We start from the raw sequence: 24,899 nt of genomic DNA on the forward strand, positions 1-24,899 counted from the left end.
GCTGGAGTACAGTATAATTATATTCAGTAGAAAGACCAGTCAGGAGTTTCTTCTGATGGATCTCATAAAGGGGACATAGTGTCCTTAACAACATCCTGACAATGGTCATGACTATGAGACATAGAAAGTTAGTAGAATTACACGTAAGTTAGTTTAAAAATTGTTCCTTTCTATTTTCCAGTTTTTCTTTTGGATGTCTGTTTTGGAAGATGTTTGCATTCTTTGATAGACTATCACACCAACAGAAGATTAAGTTGACAGGCATAGTGATTTGGAGACAAGGTTCTATGTCACATAACCAACAAGCCACATTCTTTTCTTATTCATTAACTGATGCAAAGCCTGATTTTGCAGTCAAGTTTGCTAATCTCTTCCTAAAGCACTGCCTTCTGTGAAAGGAAAACAAAAACATAGCTATAACATCCAGAGGGCAGTGAGAACCCTGTCCTTGATATACTTTTCAAGGAGTCAGTGCCTCTTGGGAATATCTACAGAAAAGTCTTCCATTTCCACTAATTGATTCAGAAAAAGTACGAGCATGTTCTCTTAAAGAGAAGATTAAATTCACTAAGGAAAACTAAAGACATAAAACAAGAGTGATTTTTAAAATAAGAGATCTGTAAGAATTGAATGATGAAGAATGGCTAAAGAGGGAATTTAAGATGGACTTCACATAATAAAAGAGGGTGTCAAGGGACAGGACAGGAATAAAGATGCAGACGTAGAGAATAGACTTGAGGACACGGGGAGGGAGAAGGGTAAGCTAGGACGAAGTAAGAGGGTATCATTGACATATATACACTACCAAATGTGAAATAGATAGCAAGTGGGAAGCAGCTGCATCGCACGGGGAGATCAGCTCTGTGTTTTGTGACCACCTAGAGGGGTGGGATAGGGAGGGTGGGAAGGAGACGCAAGAGGGAGGGGATATGGGGATATATGTATACATATAGCTGATTCACTTTGCTATACAGCAGAAAATAACACACCATTGTAAAGCAATTATATTCCAATAAAGATATTAAAAAAAAAAAGGGTGTCATACCTACGGAGCAGTATGAGAAAGTGACATGGGGGAAAAGTAAGGAAATAGATTGTTATAGGTAACCTGATTGTACAAAGTGTTCATAAAATTTTTTCCTTCCTTTTTTTCTTTTTCTCTCAGTGGTAATAGTTATGTTGATGAAGTGCACTTTTAGGATACATTTAATTGTACTGACTTCAGAACATTGCCCTTTGGTAACTTTGTTCTTGGCTTTCAGGATGCCATGCCTTTAGCTTTGCAGAGTGTAATGGAGCTCCAAGAGATTTCACACAACAAAGATGAGGATGAGAGGGGCTATTCAGAGGCTCCAAGTAATGCCCCAAATCCCTCTGATGACTTTGTAAGTTATCTATACCCGCAGATGAATGCAAATGAAATAGTAGGGTTAAGAGAAAAGCTGCTTTTCATTTACTTCTTTGCAGTTAAAAATAAAACATGCACTAAAGCAAATACTAATGTTAAAATTAGTAGATTTAAACAGGAGATTTTTTTATCACTAAATATTTTGAAGTGGATTAGTGAGGCTTTTACTATAATCAAAATTTAAGAGGGCTGCAGACTGTGTTTCTAGGGTAGTCAGTGTCTGTGCAGCTTTTAAAATCAATATTTAGTTTAAGTCTGCATATGGTGTATCAGGGATTTATTAAGTTAGAAAGATGTGATTTTCTTAGAGGAGTCTCTGGAAACGCCTAGAGTTTTTACATGAGAAGCAAAGATACTTTCTGAGGGTGTGACTTTTATTAACATATTATACACTGGAAATTAAGGCCTTCCTATTCAGAAAGTGCTTTATTTGAGTCATATATCTTCTGTTCTGTGGTAAAATATTTGTTTTCTAAGAGTTCTGTAAAATATGCAGAATCATAAAACATATATTGGGAATCATTAAAAACATGCTTGGGCTGCATTCCAACTCCGGCCAGTTTCAGAACCCAGGTCAGGGGGAGAAAATGCTGAAAGTCTGAAAGTTCTTAACACACAAATAAACATGCCCCAAAGAGGGAATTTACGGCAGTCTTATTTCCCAGAAGTTGCCTGGATCTTTGAATGAGCTGTCCCTTCTGTTCAGTAGATAAAATTCTGCACACATGAGGATAGAAGAAAGGGCCACTGTCCATGGAAAAAGAAAACAAGACCTTCAAGGGAGATGAAGAAACATAGGTTCAAATCCAAAGCTGAGCCCCGGGAACTGTGCAAACAAAGAAGAGAAAGGGAAATCTCTCCCAGCAGGCTCATGAACAGCAGATTAAATCTCCACAATCTACTTGATGTACCTGCATCTGTGGAATACCTGAAGAGACAACAAATCATCCCAAATTGAGGAGCTGTGTGGATGAAAGGCTCTTGGTGCTCCAGCCAGGCATCAGGGCTGTGCCTCTGAGGTGGGAGAGCCAACTTCAGGACACTAGTCCACAAGAGACCTCCCAGCTCCACGTAATATCAAACGGTGAAAATCTCCCAGAGATCTCCATCTCAACACCAACACCCAAATTCACTCAACGACCAGCAAGCTACAGTGCTGTACACCCTATGCCAACAACGAGCAAGACAGGAACACAACCCCACCCATTAGCAGACAGGCTGCCTAAAATCATAATAAGTCCACAGACACCCAAAAACACACCACCAGACGTGGACCTGCCCACCAGAAAGACAAGATCCAGCCTCATCCACCAGAACACAGGCACTAGTCCCCTCCACCAGGGAGCCTACACAACCCACTGAACCAACTTTAGCCACTGGGGACAAACACCAAAAACAACGGGAACTACAAACCTGCAGCCTGCAAAAAGTAGACCCCAAACACAGTAAGGTAAGCAAAATGACAAGACAGAAAAACACACAGCAAATGAAGGAGCAAGATAAAAACCCACCAGACCTAACAAATGAAGAGGAAATAGGCAGTCTACCTGAAAAAGAATTCAGAAAAATGATAGTAAAGATGATGCAAAATCTTGGAAATAGAATAGAGAAAAAGCAAGAAACATTTAACAAGGACCTAGAAGAACTAAAGATGAAACAAGCAATGATGAACAACACAATAAATGAAATGAAAAATACTCTAGAAGGGGTCAATAGCAGAATAACTGAGGCAGAAGAACGGATAAGTGACCTGGAAGATAAAATAGTGGAAATAACTACTGCAGAGCAGAATAAAGAAAAAAGAATGAAAAGAACTGAGGACAGTCTCAGAGACCTCTGGGACAACATTAAATGAACCAACATTCGAATTATAGGGGTTCCAGAAGAAGAAGAGAAAAAGAAAGGGACTGAGAAAATATTTGAAGAGATTATAGTTGAAAAATTCCCTAATATGGGAAAGGAAATAGTTAATCAAGTCCAGGAAGCACAGAGAGTCCCATACAGGATAAATCCAAGGAGAAACATGCCAAGACACATATTAATCAAACTGTAAAAAATTAAATACAAAGAAAACATATTAAAAGCAGCAAGGGAAAAACAACAAATAACACACAAGAGAATCCCCATAAGGTTAGCAGCTGATCTTTCAGCAGAAACTCTGCAAGCCAAAAGGGAGTGGCAGGACATATTTAAAGTGATGAAGGAGAAAAACCTGCAACCAAGATTATTCTACCCAGCAAGGATCTCATTCAGATTTGGTAGAGAAATTAAAACCTTTACAGACAAGCAAAAGCTGAGAGTTCAGCACCACCAAACCAGCTTTACAACAAATGCTAAAGGATCTTCTCTAAGCAAGAAACACAAGAGAAGGAAAAGACCTACAATAACAAACCCAAAACAATTAAGAAAATGGTAATAGGAATATACATATCGATAATTACCTTAAATGGAAAAGGATTAAATGATCCCACCAAAAGACACAGACTGGCTGAATGGATACAAAAAGACGACCTATATATATGCTGTCTACAAGAGACCCACTTCAGACCTAGAGACACATACAGACTGAAAGTGAGGGGACGGAAAAAGATATTCCATGCAAATGGAAAGCAAAAGAAAGCTGGGGTAGCAATTCTCATATCAGACAAAATAGACTTTAAAATAAAGACTATTAGAAGAGACAAAGAAGGACACTACATAATGATCAAGGGATCAATCCAAGAAGAAAATATAACAATTGTAAATATTTATGCACCCGACATAGGAGCACATCAATACATAAGGCAAATACTAACGGCCATAACAGGGGAAATCGACAGTAACACATTCATAGTAGGGTACTGTAACACCCCATTTTCACCAATGGACAGATTATCCAAAATGAAAATAAATAAGGAAACACAAGCTTTAAATGATACATTAAACAAGATGGACTTAATTGATATTTATAGGACATTCCATCCAAAGACAACAGAAGACACATATTTCTCAAGTACTCATGGAACATTCTCCAGGATAGATCATGGGTCACAAAACAAGCTTTGGTAAATTTAAGAAAATTGAAATTGTATCAAGTATCTTTTCTGAACACAACGCTATGAGACTAGATATCAATTACAGGAAAAGATCTGTAAAAAATACAAACACATGGAGGCTAAACAATACACTACTTAATAACGAAGTGATCACTGAAGAAATCAAAGAGGAAATCAAAAAATACCTAGTAACAAATAACAGTGGAGACACGACAACCCAAAACCTATGGGATTCCGCAAAAGCAGTTGTAAGAGGGAAGTTTATAGCAATATAACCCTACCTTAAGAAAGAGGAAACACCTCGAATAAACAACCTAACCTTGCACCTAAAGCAATTAGAGAAAGAAGAACAAAAACCCCCCAAAGTTAGCAGAAGGAAAGAAATCACAAAGATCAGATCAGAAATAAATGAAAAAGAAATGAAGGAAATGATAACAAAGATCAATAAAACTAAAAGCTGGTTCTTTGAGAAAATAAACAAAATTGATAAACCATTAGTCAGACTCATCAAGAAAAAAAGGGAGAAGACTCAGATCAATAGAATTAGAAATGAAAAAGGAGAAGTAACAACTAATACTGCAGAAATACAGAAGGTCATGAGAGATTACTACAAGCAACTCTATGCCAATAAAATGAACAACCTGGAAGAAATGGACAAATTCTTAGAAATGCACAACCTGCCAAGACTGAATCAGGAAGAAATAGAAAATATGAACAGACCAATCACAAGCACTGAAATTGAAACTGTTATTAAAAATCTTCCAACAGGGGCTTCCCTGGTGGCACAGTGGTTGAGAGTCCGCCTGCCGATGCAGTGGACGCAGGTTCGTGCCCCGGTGTGGGAAGATCCCACATGCCACGAGCGGCTGGGCCCGTGAGCCATGGCCACTGATCCTGTGCGTCTGGAGCCTGTGCTCTGCAATGGGAGATGCCACAGCAGTGAGCAGCCCGCGTACTGCAAAAAAAAAAAAAAAAAAAAATCTTCCAACAAACAAAAGCCCAGAACAAGATGACTTCACAGGCGAATTCTATCAAACATTTAGAGAAGAGCTAACATGTATCCTTCTCAAACTCTTCCAAAATATAGCAGAGGGAACACTCCAAACTCATTCTATGAGGCCACCATCACCCTGATAACAAAACCAGACAAGAATGTCACCAAGAAAGAAAACTACAGGCCAATATTACTGATGAACATAGATGCAAAAATCCTCAACAAAATACTAGCAAACAGAATCCAACAGCACATTAAGAGTATCATACACCATGATCAAGTGGGGTTTATCCCAGGAATGCAAGGATTCTTCAATATATGCAAATCAATCAATGTGATACACCATATTAAAAAATTGAAGGAGAAAAACCATATGGTCATCTCAGTAGATGCAGAGAAAGCTTTCGACAAAATTCAACACCCATTTATGATAAAAACCCTCCAGAAAGTAGGCATAGAGGGAACTTTCCTCAACATAATAAAGGCCATATATGACAAACCCACGGCCAACATCGTCCTCAATGGTGAAAAACTGAAAGCATTTCCACTAAGATCAGGTACAAGAAAAGGTTGCCCACTCTCACCACTCCTATTCAACATAGTTTTGGAAGTTTTAGCCACAGCAATCAGAGAGGAAAAGGAAATAAAAGAATCCAAATCAGATAAGAAGAAGTAAAGCTGTCACTGTTTGCAGATGACATGATACTATCCATAGAGAATCCTAAAGATGCTACCAGAAAACTACTAGAGCTAATCAATGAATTTGGTAGAGTAGCAGGATACAAAATTAATGCACAGAAATCTCTGGCATTCCTATACACTAATGATGAAAAATCTGAAAGTGAAATCAAGAAAACACTCCCATTTACCACTGCAACAAAAAGAATAAAATACCTAGGAATAAACCTATCTAGGGAGACAAAAGACCTGTATGCAGAAAATTATAAGACACTGATCAAAGAAATTAAAGATGATACAAATAGATGGAGAGATATACCATGTTCTTGGATTGGAAGAATCAACATTGTGAAAATGACTATACTACCCAAAGCAATCTACAGATTCAATGCAATCCCTATCAAACTACCACTGGCATTTTTTCACAGAACTAGAACAAAAAATTTCACAATTTGTATGGAAACACAGAAGACCCCGAATAGCCAAAGCAATCTTGAGAAAGAAAAACGGAGCGGAGGAATCAGGCTTCCTGACTTCAGACTATACTACAAAGCTACAGTAATCAAGACAGTATGGTACTGGCACAAAAACAGAAAGATAGATCAATGGAACAGGATAGAAAGCCCAGAGATAAACCCATGCACATATGGTCACCTTATCTTTGATAAAGGAGGCAGGAATGTACAGTGGAGAAAGGACCGCCTCTTCAATAAGTGGTGCTGGGAAAACTGGACAGCTACATGTAAAAGAATGAAATTAGAACACTCCCTAACACCATACAGAAAAATAAGCTCAAAATGGATTAAAGACCTAAATGTAAGGCCAGACACTATAAAACTCTTAGAGGAAAACATAAGCAGAACACTCTATGACATAAATCACAGCAAGATCCTTTTTGACCCACCTCCTAGAGAAATGGAAATAAAAACAAAAATAAACAAATGGGACCTAATGAACCTTCAAAGCTTTTGCACAGCAAAGGAAACTATAAACAAGACCAAAAGACATCCCTCAGAATGGTAGAAAATATTTGCAAATGAAGCAACTGACAAAGGATTAATCTCAAAAATTTACAAGCAGCTCATGCAGCTCAATAACAAAGAAACAAACAACCCAATCCAAAAATGGGCAGAAGACCGAAATAGACATTTCTCCAAAGAAGCTATACAGAGTGCCAACAAACACATGAAAGAATACTCAACATCATTAATCATTAGAGAAATGCATATCAAAACTACAATGAGGTATCATCTCACACCAGTCAGAATGGCCTTCATGAAATAATCTAGAAACAATAAGTGCTGGAGATGGTGTGGAGAAAAGGGAACACTCTTGCACTGCTGGTCGGAATGTGAATTGGTACAGCCACTATGGAGAACAGCATGGAGGATCCTTAAGAAACTACAAAGAGAACTACCATATGACCCAGCAATCCCACTACTGGGCTCAATATAAAAGTACCTTTTTATGGTAAGGTATATTGAACTTTTTTTTTTTTTTGCGGTACTCGGGCCTCTCACTGTTGTGGCCTCTCCCGTTGCGGAGGACAGGCTCTGGACGCGCAGGATCAGCGGCCATGGCTCACGGGCCCAGCTGCTCCGCGGCAAGTGGGATCTTCTCGGACCAGAGCACGAACCCGTATCCCCTGCATCGGCAGGCGGACTCTCAACCACTGCGCCACCAGGGAAGCCCCTGAACTCTTTTTAAAAGTCAAATATTAAGAGCTCGAATCTATCTAAAGGCAGAGCAATTGTTTTTATCTAATCATGAGAGGTACCTATCTACACATTTTGTATAGCACAGAATATTAGAATAAAATCTGATTCTTATTCGTTCCAACCATAATTCCCAGGTACAGATGAACTGGTTCATGTCTGTGGGTCATAGGACTTATATATCGTAATTATATTGTAATTTTGTAATTAGATTACCTGTAGAATTCAAGTATGTCACAAACACAGTAATTTATCCCAGAACAGTAAACAGATTCTTTGCTTAGTTGAAGGACTCATTAAATAGTCTGCAGGTATATAATGATTATTTTATAAGATAGACATCAAATTTAATCTGTGTTGGCTATTGCTGGTGCCAGTAAGAGATTGGTTTCCCTCCTCTTCTAGATTTCCCATGAGTTCAGACAAAGTTACTAGACGTCACTCAATTAATACAAGCTGCTGCTCAGATGCTGATTCCCTAGAACATCTTTCAGGGTACAAAAGAGAAAACTACTTCCAAATTGCCATAACATAATCATGACACCCAAGCATATATGATAAATTTGGGCAGTCAGCAAACATAGGATACTGGTGTACTTCAGAATAGAGGGGAGGAAAGAGAAATAGAAGAAATTAAATCTAGGGTGCTCAGTTGCTGGCATGGAGTTAGGCATTAATACAATGTTCATTTTCAATGACTCAGACCTAAAAATATAACAATTTAGGACACAGAATCAGCATCAGCTTAATCCTTCAAAGTATTTAGAGAGGAAGCAATAACTCTCTGGTCATTTCTATAACAGGAACAAAATACCTGTAATAAGGGGGGGGACTATCTGTATAGGGGATAGGATTCCACTACCAAAATCAGCCACCAGAGTAGCCAGGGAATTGGGGTAGATGTGGGAGGAGTAAGATACAGCCTCTCCTAAGACCAATTGTCTTCCTTTTATTAGTAGCAAAGAAAGGGAATGATATGTGAATAAATTATGCAGTCTTGGTAGTCAAAGGTGGAGATTACCCCCTAGCCCATGTTCTGGAGAAGCTCCAGTTGGCTCTGGGATTAGAAAGAAGGGGAAGGCGAAAGTGTTGTGGGAGGTGACCCCACTGACAAAACCAATGGCTGTAGAGAGAAGGGTGGAGCATAGTTTGGGTGTGCAGGTTTCAACTTTTGTATTCTTCTTCCTGTTCACTCTTCAGGTTCAACGTTAGAGTCTAGAGTTGCTGTTTTAAGTCCTTGAACAGGTTTAGCTAGACAAAAAAAATGATCCCATGCTCTTTCAACTTGTCTAGATACTTTCCTGCCTTCCTCTGTGCTGCTGCAGGGAGGAGGTAAGCCTACTGATAACAACTCCAGACATGGTATTGGGTGTTCCTCCTTCTGTGATGGGATTGTTTTGCTCTTTTGGCAGGCAGCTCATTTGCAGAAGCTTGTCCTGACGCCCCTGTCAGCCCTGCGGTCCCTATTCCCAGGGCCCCAGAAGCTAATCCAGAAACGCTATGACAAACTGCTGGACTACAACAGCTACCTGCAGCGGGTGGTGGCGGATGAGTCAGACTTGGCCAAAAGGGAATATGAGGCCCTCAATGCCCAGCTTGTGGAAGAGCTCCAGGTGTTCAACCGGGCCGCGCGGAAGATTCTGTTGAACTGCCTGTGCAGTTTCATCACCCTCCTCAGGGACCTGATGCTCGTGGCCCAGAGGGTTTATTCCACGGTGGTGCCGGTAAGCACAGCACCGGCACTTGGCTACCTTGGCCTACGGAATCTGTCAGAAAGTACAGCATGCAAAGCAGCCTGCTCATAGCGTGCCTGAGTGTAGTGTATGGTGTGGCTTCTATTTTAGCTGAAGCCAGTCAGAGAATATTCTGCTCCTTATCGCTCTTCTGCACAGGAAGGTAAAATCAATTTTCCTAGTGCTGGTTTGTTGTGACTTATACCCTTGGAGCTCTTTTTGGAAATTCCTTTTCAAACACCAAACATCTTTCCGCTTTGCTCCCCTCATTGATGGAACCAATGTAGCTCCATCTGCCTGATGCTATGTTGAAGCTTATCAACTTATATTTGGTATTCTCTTCCCATTCAACCATTTTTAAATGTTAACCATGACTGAGACATGGATCCAAAAATAAGGCCATCTCACCGTAATGACAGAAATAGGATATCTGTCAAACCAGTCTTTGTTTTGCTTTTGTTTTCCTCCAAAGAAGAGAAGCCTGATGTGTGTGTGGAAAAAAAAAAATATATATATATATATATATATGTATAAATATATGTATATATCTTAGCTTTCCATTAGGGTATGATTTTAGAACTATTTTCTTCTTTTTAAAGATTTATTTATTTATTTTTTGGCTGCCTTGGGTCTTAGTTGCAGCACACGGGATCTTCGCTGAGGCATACAGGATCTTTTGCTGCAGCGCGCGGGCTCTTGGTTGTGGTGCGTGGGCTTCTCTCTAGCTTGTGGCATGCGGGTTTTCTCTTCTGTAGTTATGGCACGTGGGCTCTGTAGTTTGTGGCACGTGGGCTCTCTCGCTGAAGCACGCAGAGCTCAGTAGTTGTGGCGCGCGGGCTTAGTTGCCCTGCGGCATGTGGGATTTTAGTTCCCCGACCAGGGATTGAACCCACATCCCCTGCATTGTAAAGCAGATTCTTTACACTGGACCACCAGGGAAGTCCTTATAATTATTTTCTGAAGAGGAAGAAAGATATTTACAACCTAATATCAATTTAAAAAAAATCAGCTTTGTTTCTTGGCCCTTCATTTCAAGTGTATTACTTATCATTCAGCTCATGTGATATTTAATGGACATTTCGAGGAAAATTAATTGTCCCTACTTTACTTTTTATTGTATATTTAATTAACTTTTAACTTATCATCTGAATTAAATTAAGTTGAATAAAGAGGTGCTACATTTACTTGGCTCAAAAGGAAGAACTATTTAAAAATAAGTAAGCAGTCCCACACTCATTCTGTGCCCAAACCCCTCCAACTCCTGCTCTCACCCCGACTGATATTAGTTCATTTTTATATACTTAGAGTTTCTTTGTGCCATTAAAAGTAAATGCAAATATATATTTTTATTTCCTACACAAACTAGCAAACTATAGTACATTCTGCAACTTGCTTTTAACATCCATGTTAGTACATAGAGAGCTTCCTCATTTCTTTTACAGCTGTATATTAGTCCACTGCATAGTTGTACAATAGTGTGTAATCAGCCTCCTATTTTTTTGGTAACAACTTTATTGAGATATAATTCACATACTATACACTCCACCCATTTAAAATGTACAACTCAATGGTTTTTTTATATTCGTAAGAGTTGTGAAACCCATCACCACAATAAATTTTTAGAATATTGTCATCACCCCCAAAAGAAACTCTGTACCACTAGCAGTGACTCCACATTTCCCCCTAACCTCCCCAGTCCCAGACAACCACCAATCTACTTTCTGTCTCTACATATATGCTTATTCTGGACATGTGGCATAAACAGAATTATACAACATGTGGTTCTTTGTGAGTGTCTTCTTTCACTTAGCCTAATGTTTTCAAGTTCCATCCATGTTGCAGTGTGTTTCAGAACTTAATTCCTTTTATTGCCAAATAATATTACATTGTATGGATATGTCACATTTTATTTGTCCATTCATCAGTTGATGAACATTTAGGTTATTTCCACTTTTTGGCTATTATGAACAATGCTGCTATGAACATTCAAGTTCTTAGTGGATGTATGTTTCCATTTCTCTTGGGTATATACCTAGGAGTGGAATTGCTGGATCATATGGTAACTCTATGTTAACCTTTTGAATAAATGCCAGTCTGTTTTTCAAAGTGGCTGCACTATTTTACATTCTCAACAGCAATGATTGAGGGTTCCAATTTCCTCACATCTGTCTTTTTTATTATGGCTATCTTAGTGGGTATGAAGTGATATCTCATGTGGTTTTGATTTGCATTTCTCTTATCAGTCCCCTATTTTTAAACTTTTAAAGTTGAAGTGTAACTTAAAAGATTATATACAGTAAAATAAAAGAAGGAGCCTTAAAACACCCAGTCTTCAAAGGGACAGGGGAAGGAGTAGCTATAGGAATGTGCAGAGAGAGCTAAGTGGAAAGGTTTACCTGACAGGATCTGTGACTATCAGTCAATACTACAGAAAGCAATAAATACTAAAGAAATTTATTGGGAAATAAATTTCCTTATCTCACTTTCCTCCCTTATTCTGATTTCCTGTGGGTGCTTCTCATTGCAAGAACCCATCTGGAAACCAGAGTGCAAGGAAGCTGTTGATACACTCTATACTGGTCAGCCTTCCAGAGCACAGAGCAGGATGGAAATGGAAAAAGAATAAATTTGAAAAGACAAACAAAAGATATTCAGCACACAAAGTGAATGCTGGTTAGAGTTCAGCAATACCACACTATGATTACTTTTTCTTTTATGTATAGCTTTTTTGTTTTTCTTAAAGTTAATAATTGTGTTTGTCTTTTATCAGCTTAATTTTCATTTGCCTAACTTTATTTGCCAGTTTGACTGGATCACTTCTTAAGACATTCAGATGTGTGATATATTCTATTAATTGTGTCTTCTTGCAGAAATCTCTCAGAGAACTAGTTATCTTTTTTATCTCATAATTAACTGTAATCCTGGGATTACTTCATCATCATTCTGGGGAATCCCTTTACCTCTCTTCCGTGTGGGATCTCACATTTCCTTATCCCATGTTGACCTTCTTTCTTGCTTTCTGCCTTTATTTGAGGGAGCAAATTTTTGAGTAGTTTCTTAAGAAAGGAAAATTGGGAGGTTAATATTTTGACACCTCAAATATCAGAAAATGTCTTTATACTATCATCATATTTAATTGATAGTGTGTCTGGGTGTAAAATTTTAAGTTGTTCTTCCTGAATTTGAAAGCATTCCATTGTTCCATTGTCTTCTAGCTTCCACTGTTTCTGTTGAGAACTCTGGGTGCATTTTGGTTCCTGATTCTTTGTATGCACTTTCCCCACCCCATCCCATTCTAAAAGTTTATGGAATTTTCTTATTGTCTTCATCAGTCTGAAATTTAATGATGATGAACCTTGGTGTGTCAGATGCTTTGTGGGATCCTTTCAACCTGAAAATTTATGTCTTCCGCTTCTAGAAACTTTGAACATTTCATTGATGATTTTTCTCTCTTCCCTTTCTCTTTTCTCTCTTTCTGAAATTCCTGGGTTGTTCCTCTAATCTTGTATCTTTTCCCACTTATTTTCTGTCTCTTTATTGCTTTGCTCTACTTCCTAAGAAAATTTCCTACTTAATCTTCAAACCCATCTTTTGATTTATTCTTATTTCTGTTCCCATGATTGTAATTTTTGAAAGTTCTTTTTGGCTTTCTTAAGATGAAAACAGGTTGCTTTTATTTTTATAAGGTTCTTTCTTTCTTGTTATAGTTATGACTTAGATGTCTGATATACTTGATCATTCACCACAGATAAAGAGTTGAGGACGAATTGGCAGCATTGAGCACCTAGATAGGCATTGAAAACTCTAAGCATCCACTACTGTGTAGAGCAATTTGACTGCAATTTCATTTGGGAACTCCTGATGATAGCACCATTAGGTCTTTCCTCTTAGGCTGGTCAGAGTCTCCGGAGATGTCCCTTCAAGTTTTCTGCCTAAAGGGTAATGGTTGACTGCTAGGCCTGGTTGGCAGGGTCTCCAGGTCCAGTCTATATCCACTCACTTAACTACCCTCTTTCTAACATGGGTCCCCCACCATTATTTGTGCCTAGTGTCCCCAGTCTAGATACTCTCTGATTTACCATTTGCAGAAAAGAAAACTTCATCTTCTGCTAAGGTAGGGAAGAAGCAATCACCAAGATTCACTGAAATGGAGAAAGAATCTGGGGATACAACTGCTTCAAAACAATTCCAGTTGTCTATATCTGCATAACAAATTACACCAACAATGGTGGTACGAAACAACCAATAGTCATTTCTTACTATTGTTTCTCATAGTTCTGGGGTTCACTGGGATCAGGTAATCATTCTCAGTCAGATAATAGCTGGGGCTGAAGTGGTCACAAAGACTTTCTCAGGCCTCTAAGATTGGTGGTGGGAAGACAACAGAAGACTCAAACAGCTGGGGACTGGAATAGCTGGGGCCCCACAGACACCCACCCATCCCACCACCACCCCCACCACTCCCCACTCCATCTTTCAACATGGTCTTCTGATATGGTGGACACAGTGCAACTGGACTTCTTCCATGGCAACTAAAGTCTCCCTAAGATGAGTGTCCCAAGAGAAACCAGCAGAAACTGCATGATCTTTTTTAGCCTAATCTTGAAAGTCAAACAGCATCACTTCCTTTATTCTATTTATTTCAACATTCTATTCATTGAGGCAATCATAAATTCCCACCCAATTTTGAGGGAAGGGGACATTGACTCCACCTCTTGATGGGAAACATATCAAAGAATTTGCTTATTTGTTTTAACCACCACAGGATCTTAACCAATGTTTCTTGTTTTAGCCTTTTTCTCCTTCCTACTGTACCACCCCACCACACTGGAGAGCACTATTGCCATCAATTACTGAGTCTTTCTTCCCAAAATTTTATTGCTATTGTAATTTTTTCTCTGCTGTTTCCTTTTATTTAAGCTTGAACTTAAAAAAATCCTTGGGGCTTCCCTGGTGGCGCAGTGGTTGAGAGTCCGCCTGCCGATGCAGGGGACGCGGGTTCGTGCCCCGGTCCGGGAAGATCCCACATGCCGCGGAGCCTGCGCGTCTGGAGCCTGTGCTCCGCATACGGGAGAGGCCAAAACAGCGAGAGGCCCGCGTACCACCAAAAAAAAAAAAAAAAAAAAAAAAAAATCCTTGTCATTTTTGTGGGATTTCTGGAGACAACAAATTAGATGGTTTTGATATAGGAGTTTTAATGTTGCCCTATTTTTCGCTGTGGAATATGGTATAATTTTTCACTGTTCATCACAGATCTACTAAATTCAATACCTAATATGGTTAAGTATTTGTCTGGGAACGTTGTATTTCTACCTACAGGTATCACTGTTGGCTTCAAGCATCTCTGAAATTCAGAATCGAGTACTAGAAGAGGTTCAAAATCTGAATTTTGTGAAGGATAACAGTGCTACATTTATTGAGAGGAAACTTAGTTTTGAAAGGAAGAAGACTGTGCAAATTCTGGTGAGTTTGGTAGCATTCAGTAACAATGATGACTATCACTTTTTTGCCTTGATCAAATCATAATATATTATTTTCCATATCACTTATGTCATTCTAATATCCTATAGTTTACCTACTTATTATATGTAGAATTTCTTGTCTATTTCTAGCCTCTATACTATGAACTCCATAAGGTCATAGATTTTTTACCTGTTTTGTACATGATGTGTACAAAACGAGTGCCTAAATCGTGCCTGACACAAAGTAGGCACTCTATAAATATCTGTTGGATGAATAAACAGAATTTTATAGAGCAAAATCATTACAGTTCGAACCTTTCATTTTTCTCGATAAGGAATCCCAGTTTGCAGAGATGAAGTGGCTTTCTCAAAGTCACTTAGTGGCAGAGCTGGGACAGGGGCCAGGCCTCTTGACTCCTGCCTAATTTACTGATATTATTTCCCGGAAAAATACATGCACATGTACAATTTACTTAATTAAATATTATTTATCAAGTGCTTAATACACAAGTGACTGCCTACAGCATGGCAAAGAATTAAAAAATTGTTCAACATCAAAGAAGGATTAGAACCTCTGCCTTCGTATTCTCAGCTGAATTTTCTTTTTTCTCTACAACACTGCCCTCATGTGCTAACTAGAGAATCTTTCCCTGCATAACTCAGCTAAATACTTTCACATAATAACTTGATCTCTGCCTCAACATTGAAATAATCCTTAATCAATGTATGGCTTCAATAGTTAAAAAATCTCCAGAGAAGAAATATCTACCAATATTTATCTGTGCGGATTTTATTATACATCTATCTGAACCAAAAGCTCTCCTTACTTCTCCCAGCCGGAAGTGCCACGTCAGAATGACACTCACCGCTGCAAACTTCTATCCACGTACAGTACAGAGGAACTCTACCAAGCTAAGCGCAAGTGCAACGCTACACAAGAATATGACATCAATCTTCTGGAAGGGGAGTTGGTGGCTGTGATGGAACAGAAGGATCCGTTGGGGAGTACCAGCAGGTGGCTTGTTGACACAGGAAGTAAGTTTTTTTCATAAGAAGCAAAGAACTTCCACCTCTCTTCTAGTTGAGATTTTCCCAGGGGGCCTCTGTGTTCTTCTCTAAATGCAACTGTTTGGAAAGAGTTATAAATAACCATGTTTCTTCTTTCTATTTCCTATCCAGTTATAAAAGGATATGTGTATTCCTCCTTCCTAAAACCCTACAATCCAGCAAAAGTGCAGAAGGTGGACGCCGAGAACAGGTTCTGTGATGATGATTTTGATAACATCAGCCTCTTTGTGTCTTCACGACCAGCCAGTGACAGTGTCACAGGCACCCCAGAAGGTAGCATAAGTGATAGCAGCTCATCTCTTAGTGGAACGTGTGGGAAGCCTGAAACAAACGGTACTGATGTTGACAGTTTTCAAGAGGTAGATGAACAGGTAAGAATTTGAACCTGATGTAAAGACGCTTGGCTGTTGGAATCATGAAAGATGTTCTATCTTACTGTGAGAATTGGTGGAAGTGTCAGCTTCTCTGTAGCACTTCTCTCTAGCACTTCCTCTCTGTGCACCTTTTTTGCAAGGAATTTAATTCTCTGAGCCTGTTTCCTCAAATGAAGAAAAGAGGACAATAATTCCTACTTTGCAGAGTTGATGTGTGGATATTAGAGATATTAGATATTAGAGATATTAGAGATAATTTTATATGTAAAGTACCCAGCACAGAGTAGGCACTGAATAAATAGTAGCTGTTACTACTTAGAGTGAAGTGAAGATCGTCTCTTTATACTTCCCCCGTGAGAGGAAAACAGCTCAATACTGAACAGATCACCGCCATCAGCAGCATGTGGAAAACTGACCGTAGTTCCTCTGAGAGCAGTATCTTCATTGCCCTATCTATGAATCAGTCATTTTTAATCTCTTGCATAATGACATATACTATTGACATATACTGAAACTTTTAAAAGCTACCTTTCTCTCACTTAACCAGTGCAAAAGCTATTGGCATAACCCTTTCCCAAAATGGTAAGTTAACTATAATATAAGGTTCCTTTTTGCTACCTCAGAAATGTTAATCCCCAAGTGGTGACGAACTAACTGGTTCCTTTTTTAAACTTGTTTTTTTTTCCTTAGTGGCCTTTTTTTAAATCTGTATTAGGTCTTCGTTGCTGCCCGTGGGCTTTCTCTAGTTGTGGTGAGCAGGGGCTACTCTTCGTTGTGGTGCGTTCTTATTGCGGGGGCTTGTTGCGGAGCACAGGCTCTAGGCACGCGGGCTTCAGTAGTTATGGCACATGGACTCAGTAGTTGTGGCTCGCAGACTCTAGAGCACAGGCTCAGTAGTTGTGGTGCATGGGCTTGTGGGATCTTCCAGGGCTTGAACCCGTGTCCCCTGCATTGGTAGGCGGATTCTTAACCACTGAGCCACCAGGGAAGCCCCTAGTGGGTTTTTATTAATTAAACTTTTTTAAAAATAAGGTTAATACATGTTCTTTGTGGAAAGTTAAAACAGTAGAAAGATATATGTAAATTAATAGTAAAGGTCTTTATTCTCTCCTCAGTCCTACTTTTCAGAGACAACATGCAGGTATATCTTTTCAGATATTGTATTTACATGAGTGAATTTATACTTAGACGAGTGGGAACATATACGTGGTACATAATTTTTTTCAGTTAACAATATATCTTAGATAAAACAGTACCTAAATATCTACCTTCTTCCTTAAAAATTCTGCATAGTATTTCATTATCTGGATACATCATAATTTATGTAACTATTACCATAATAATAGACATTCAGAATATTTTGAGGTTTTTAAAATTTCAAACAATATTTCAGGCCAGATCCTTGTTCATCTATTTTTATACACTTATATATGAGTATATCTGTAGGGCAAGTTCCTGAAAATACTGGAGTGTCAAAGGATATGTAAAGTCTTGATATACATTGCCATACTGCTCTTCAAAACTATTTTTATTCAACTTCTTTCAACAATACATTGATTGCTGTCCAATTCATGACTGATACATTAAAAAAGTTTTATTAAGTTCTTATTTACATACCATACAATTTATGCAATTTAAGTATACAATGCACTTTTAGTATATTAACAGGGTTTTGCAACCATTACCTGAATCCAACTTTAGAACATTTCCTTCACCCTAAAAGATCCTTTGAACACATTTGCAGCTCCTCCTCTTTCTCACTTTTAGCCCCAAGAAATCTTTAATCACTTTTTTCCTCCATAGATTTGCCTTCTTTGTATTTTTTGTATTAATGGAATCATACAATATGTGGTGTTTTACAGCCAACTTCCTTCACTTAGCATGTTTTTTTGAGATTCATCCGTGTTGTAGTATGTATATGTATTTTGTTGCTTTTCATTGCCTAACGGTATTTTACTCTATGAATATAGCATATTTTGTTTATCCATTCACCAACTGATGGACATCTGGGGTAATTTCTATTATGAATAATGCTGCTATGAACATTTGTGTGTAAGTCTTTGTGTGAATTTCATTTTCTTGAGTAGATCCCTAGGAGTCGAATTGCTTATTGGTAAGATTAAGTTTTTAAAAAAACTGCTAAGCTGTTTTTCAAAGTGACTGCCCCGTTGTATGTACCCAACAGCAATGTATGAGGATTGTGAATTGCAGTTTCTCCACATCCTTGCCTTGTTGTCTGTCTTTTTTATCACAGCCATCTTAATGGAAGTGAAGTGGTGTCTCATTGTAGTTTTGATTTACATTTCCCTAATGACTAATGCTATTGAGTATCTTTCATGTTTTTATTGGCCATTCCTGCATCTCCTTTGGTGAAAGGTCTTTTCAAATATTTGCCCATTTTAAAAATTGGGTCATTTCCCTTCTTATTACACAGTTTTAAGAATTCTTTATATACTCTGCATAGAGTTCTTTATCAGATATATAATTTGCAAGTACTTTGTCCCAGTCACTACTGATTCTAAACTCATTTATATATTACTATGTGTTCTTACCACTTTTCTGTCTTGAAGTTTCAAAAACCCTGTTTTTCTATTACTCATTCACTCTCTTAGTTTATTCAGAGCTTCTATAAGACAATATAATGTTATAATACCAACTGATAAATGAATTTTTATCAGTGAAATCTATATACTTGATTAAAGCCTGGCTGGCTTTTAATAACTTCTAGGTTACTAAGATAACTTTCTAAGTTATCTTAATAACCTAGGACAGACACTGGAGGACCAAATTTGTGAAGATGACCTAAAGCTGGCTTGATGTTGAGTTCTAGTTTTTACTTGGCTTTACAGGGACTTTTAGATTAAGCACCTCACTTAGGCTCTTTCAGCATGAACTGTATAGTCTAAAATTGCATCTAGTGCCTACTAGCTGCTACTGCAGAGTAATTGTCTTTGAGTAAACCTATTATGTATCATGAGAATTAGATCCATTAGAAGTTTCCATTGCTGAGAGGAAAAGTAATGAGATAATTTTCTTTTGCCCAAAACAGAAAGTATATTAATGATATCTCTCCATAAAGTGCTACTTGTTTTCTTTCTCCTCTGAGTTTCGAACCAATTCAAAACAGACCCTGGTGTCAGGGATATAAATCTAAACATTATTACAAATATAGCTGGATTAGAAAATGCAGCTTGGATCTGCGGCCCCACAGAATCCCCTATACCTTTGCTTTGAGTTGAAATAACGCAACCCAAATTGCAGGTCTCTTCTGATCAAATAATAATGGCATGATCTGTATTAGTTTTCTATGCTGCATAACAAATTGTCACAAACTAAATAGCTTAAAACAACATAAATTTATTATCTCACCGTTTCCATGGTCAGAAGTACAGGCAACAGCTTAGCTGGGTGCTCTGCTTGGAATCTCAGAGAACTGAAATCTAGACGTTTGCTTGGCTGTGCCTCTTTCTGAAAACCAGGGTTGTCTTCCAAGCTCATGGTTGTTGGCAAAACTTAGTTCCTTGTTCCAGTAGGAACAAGGTCTCCATTTTCTTGCTGGCTATCAACCAAGGACCACTGTCAACACTCAGAGGCTGTGCTCAGATCCTTGCCATGTGGCTGTCCCTATAGGCAGTTCACGACATGGCTGTTGGCTTGCTCAAGGCCAGCAGGAGAGCATCTCTCTGATTTCAAATCTTTCCCTTCAGAGGTGACTGGACTCTCTTTTAAAGGACTCACCTGATTATGTCAGGCTCACTCAGGATAGTGTTCATCTAACTCAAAGTCAACTTATTAGGGACCTTATTAGGCACCGTTGTAAGATCCCTTTACCTTTACCATGTAATGTAACCTAATCACAAGAGTGAAATCCCAACATATTCACAGAGGGGATTATACAGAACAAGTTCAGCAGGAGGTGGTAATCTTGGGGTTCTCCTTAGAATTCTGCCTACCACAGTATGTAAGATGCCTTGTTTGGCAAGCAGGATGTTGGACTAATGTGATAATCTTTGGTACTTCTTGAAGAGGACCAAGTTTAATAATGGCTAAAACCAAGTTTTAGAGGGAAGTAATGGCTGAGAATCAGTGCTCTTTTCTTTTTTCACATAAATAATACTGAGAACATAATTTTTGACATCAAAAAAGTTGTTTTGCACTAATTCTAGATTCATTGTCCGGTCCCTCCTCTATACATTTTTCAGCTGCTTATGATGATAATGCTATATATCTAGTGTGTCATTATTTTTAAAGTGCTTCAAAAGTCAGCAGGCTGTAACATATTTAAGTAGTCATTAAATGATGCTTTAGAGAGCTATTTATTGACATGAAAAGATTTTAAAATATATTTTGAAGTGAAAAAGCAGGTTGCAAAAATTATGTGTACAATAATTACATGTTTATTACCACTTTAGGTAGGTAGGTAGATAGAAAGTGGAAGAAGAAAAGAAAGGATAAAAGAAAAACAAGGTATTAATAAAAATTAGTAAATTTCTTTGTGTTTACCTTTATTTAAAATTGTTTTTTACAAAAATTACTTGTGTAATAACAATTCATAATTGTTAACTAAAGAACAAGAAAGCTTGCTCCTGGTGGGTAAGAGAGAAGAATGAGCATTTTTCATGCCATATAACTATCTTGGCTTCCTGAGCTAATATGATATAATACTGTAAATGCTGGTTTTGTAGCTTTTTAGTTTTGGAAAGAAAGATTAAAATACATTATGATTTTTGTTGTTGCTAACTGGAGAACTGGGATGAAATCAATAAAATGAAATTCAGTGAAGATAGGTAACGTGGCTCACTAAGGGAGAATAATTAAATGCACAAATATAGCATAAGGAAATGCTGAACTGGCAATGGTACCACAAGGAAAGAGCTGGTGGTTATGAACAGTAGGTAATAAATTGGGTATGAGTCAATAATACAGTAATACAGAGTGTTATTTAAAAAGAGTAAATGCTGTGGAGAACTGGGTTGTAGTCATAAAATATTGTCCATAAAATGCGTCAGAGCTTTACAGATTACAAAGAAGCAACTAATAAAATATATTTTCATAAATGCCAAGGTTTGGAAAAAAAGGATTAGATGATTATGTCTTAAATTTACAAAATTTTAATGTGTCTGGACCAAAACATAATAACACTGAAAGTCCAACAGCCTAGAACAATTAAAATATTTTTTTAAAAAAGAGAGAAAACCTTTAGCTCTTAAATCCATAACAGATTGAAAACTTCTAACTTGTAGTCAAACGTGATCGACTCCCATCTCTTTAAAAGCAGACTTACTTCCATTTTGAGTATCTATCTTAAGTGGAAGCACAAACATATATAAAAACCGAAAAATCCTCATCCTAAATTAATTTTGGACTATGACCATCTAAAATATTGAAAGTATATATTATAATTTTGTACTTTAAGTTTACAATTCTATGAGAATCTATATTGAGCGTTTAAAATATAAGCTTTGCCATAATTTCATACCAAATAGATGTAGGTGGAAGATTTTATATTGCCCTTGAGAGTATATATGCCAAATTGAAAGACCACCACAAATATTTAGGAATCATATATTAGCAGGTAATTTGACCTGCTAAAAAATCTATAGCTGCACTGATAAAGTATATACATTATGTATAAAAATTGCAATAGATGGCTAGCAACTGCTAATGTGGGCTCTTAAGATTATTTCAGAAGCTGTGTTATGATACATCATGTTCCTGAAAGCTTTTGCAAACCAAATCCCTCCACTCTGTTCTTGTGAATATATTCAATGTCTTCACTTTCTAAACAACAAAACATATTAGAGATTCCAGTCCCTTTCCACAAGAATACACTCTGCACATCCTTGCTAGAACAAGAGTTTGGTTCCTAAAGTACTATGAGAAATGGACCAAGCACAGGATTTGGAGTTAGAAGATATGGTCCTAGCAGTACCAACTAGCTCTATGATTATGAGCTTGTTACTTCTTTAAGTCACAGCTCACAGGGTTGTTGAGGATAAAGCACATGTGACATGTAAACTGTTATGAGAGTTATAAAAGGTGGTCATTATTGCTACCACTCCATTGCTCAAGAATTTATGGCATCTCCCTTTTTGTTTTCTCTTTACTTTTTAAAATTACAAAATAACCCATGTCCACCAATCTGTCTTGTATGTATCTTGTATGACACAAGATTATCTCTTGAATGTTCTTGTATGATATCCAAGCCCTTCAGCCTTAGTTTCAAATCAAATCAACATATATTTGAATTCCTGCTGTATACCAGATGTGGTCAATGGAAGTTGAAATGTGGTTCCTCTCTCTGAGGTGGAGCTCATGCTAGAGCTGATGAGATGATATATAAGTCAGTGGTATCAGAATACCATCAAAAGCTAAATAGTTCAAGATCTAAAGAATAGCTTACACTGTACCTATACAGTTGACCCTTGAACAACTCGGGGGTGAGGTGTGCTGACCCGCTGGGCAGCTGAAAATCTACAAAAAATTTTGACTCCTCCAAAACCTAACTACTAATAGCCTACTGTTGACCAGAAGCCTTACTGATAATATAAATTCTTGATTAACATATATATTGTATGTTTATGTATTATATATACATACAAGAAAGTAAGCTAGAAAAAAAGATTAAGAAAATCATAAGGAAAAGGATACATTTACAGTACTGTACTGTATTTATAGATACTCTAAGTTTATGTCATCTGTTTACAAAATGAATCATTTAATACCCACTTCAATATTGTATTATATGATACAAAACACTGTAGATGTTAAATGTATTGCTAACACTAGACATCAGAAATGAAAAAATAATATGAAAAAGCAATTCATATTTATTTACAGGTATAATGATTCATGCATTGAAAACAAAGCAGCAGCAATAGGATTGCTTTATGGTAGCCTAGTGTAATCAATATGATTGCTTCATGGTAGGCTAGTCTATACACTAATGACTGAATCATTATCAAATTTTTATGGCATACAGTATTATAGCCATATTCCTAGTACAATATTGGAAATATTGTTTACTCTTAAAAAAAACACTTACCTGTGATGATAGGCTGATACGCAGTCTCTCCAATTATGAGGAAGAGGCATACTGAACAGTAATATAATTCTTTGAAAGCAAAGTTATAAAACAGTAAGAAAACGAACACATTTTTTTATGTTAAATATCACTCATCTTATGCCTATGCAAGTAAGGGTAGACTAGTTACTATATATAGTTTAAGCACTCATGACATACCTTACTTTTTCTTAATTTTTTTGATATTTCTAAACTATGTGGTTCATCTGTGAGTTTTTTCAAATAGTTGCAAATGTCTCCAAATTTTTCCAATAATTTACTGAAAACAATCTGCTTATAAGTGGACCCACTCAGTTGGGTGTTGTCCAGGGGTCAACTGTAGTCCCCCCTCCACATTACCCAGTCTCTTTCCTGCTCAATGGAGTCACCTTATTTCTCATAATTTCCTTTTTATATTGACCTTCAATTTTGAGAAAGTTAATCTGCTTGCCTTTCCCATATACTGTTTCCATGTATTCACCTCTGTACCTTTGAATAAGACATATCCACCCCTTTATCAACTTCGTCACCTGTAAAAGGTTACTTCTTCCAAAACACAGCTCACAATTAGCTGATATATATATATCACCTGCATTTGTAGGGCGTTTTTTGTTTTGTTTTTTTGTTTTTGCATGTGCTCCTTTTTATTGGCATTTGTTTTGCCTAGCTGGGTTATAAGTTCTCTGATAACATAATATCTGGTTATTAATAGATACTTAATAACTTCTAATTAAATAAATGAATGAATAAATGTTGTTAGTTGATTGCTAAATTTTATACCATAACCGAACATTTTTATTAACAGTCTTATGATTTTAGTGGAGGAGGGACTAGTCACTTATTTAGAGGCTTCCTATGTATCTAATAATTATGAAGTACTCTTTTGAGGTTAAAGAAAAATTCTTTTGACTGAAATATATTTTATTAGTCTCTCTAGGTCACTCAAATAATTTAAAATTATAAATTTAATACATTGTCATTATAAAAGTTTATAAAATGAGTCAACAAATAAAAATGAAAATCACCTCTAATTCTACTACTCAAAGAAAACCATCTAACAATATTAGACACATATTGCACATCTGATTCTGTATCTTTTGGGGGGGGCGCTGAGCACTTTATCATAAGAATTTTCCTGTGTTATTAGTCTCAGAAAACACTATTTTTATGACTACAAATTTCCTTAATGTAAGTATCTAGAATTTAATTTTTGCTGAACCTTTAGTGTTATTCCAACTTCCCTCCCACTTTTCACCTTATAAGTAAGTCGGTATTGCAGTAACATTATTATGCAATAATCTGTGCCAATGTTTCTATTTCATAGAAGAGACTCTTAGAGCTATTTCTGAATCAAAAAGAGTTAACATTT

General features: G+C 37.3%; 2 protein-coding genes across 3 annotated transcripts in view; one reads left to right on the forward strand and one right to left on the reverse strand.

Annotated features, from left to right (window-relative positions):
* Window positions 1-24,899, forward strand: part of ARHGEF38 (Rho guanine nucleotide exchange factor 38) — a 158,849-nt gene that overhangs the window by 128,598 nt on the left and 5,352 nt on the right. Inside the window, exons 9-13 of one of the 2 annotated variants that reach the window (XM_004269614.3) lie at window positions 1,263-1,385; window positions 9,243-9,554; window positions 14,883-15,026; window positions 15,862-16,060; window positions 16,205-16,464. In XM_004269614.3, the coding sequence (XP_004269662.1) occupies window positions 1,263-1,385; window positions 9,243-9,554; window positions 14,883-15,026; window positions 15,862-16,060; window positions 16,205-16,464 (1,038 nt within the window). Of the gene's footprint in view, window positions 1-1,262; window positions 1,386-9,242; window positions 9,555-14,882; window positions 15,027-15,861; window positions 16,061-16,204; window positions 16,465-24,899 lie in introns of those variants that run through there. The other variant, XR_007477235.1, reaches the window with a different exon arrangement.
* The window catches only part of INTS12 (integrator complex subunit 12), a 40,019-nt gene continuing 32,667 nt past the window's right edge, over window positions 17,548-24,899 (reverse strand). Inside the window, exon 8 of the mRNA XM_049709496.1 lies at window positions 17,548-23,581. The gene's annotated coding sequence lies outside the window, so the exon portion shown is untranslated. The remainder of the gene's footprint in view (window positions 23,582-24,899) is intronic.

This window comes from Orcinus orca, chromosome 4 (genome assembly GCF_937001465.1).
Source record: "Orcinus orca chromosome 4, mOrcOrc1.1, whole genome shotgun sequence".
Taxonomy (NCBI): Eukaryota; Metazoa; Chordata; class Mammalia; order Artiodactyla; family Delphinidae; genus Orcinus; species Orcinus orca.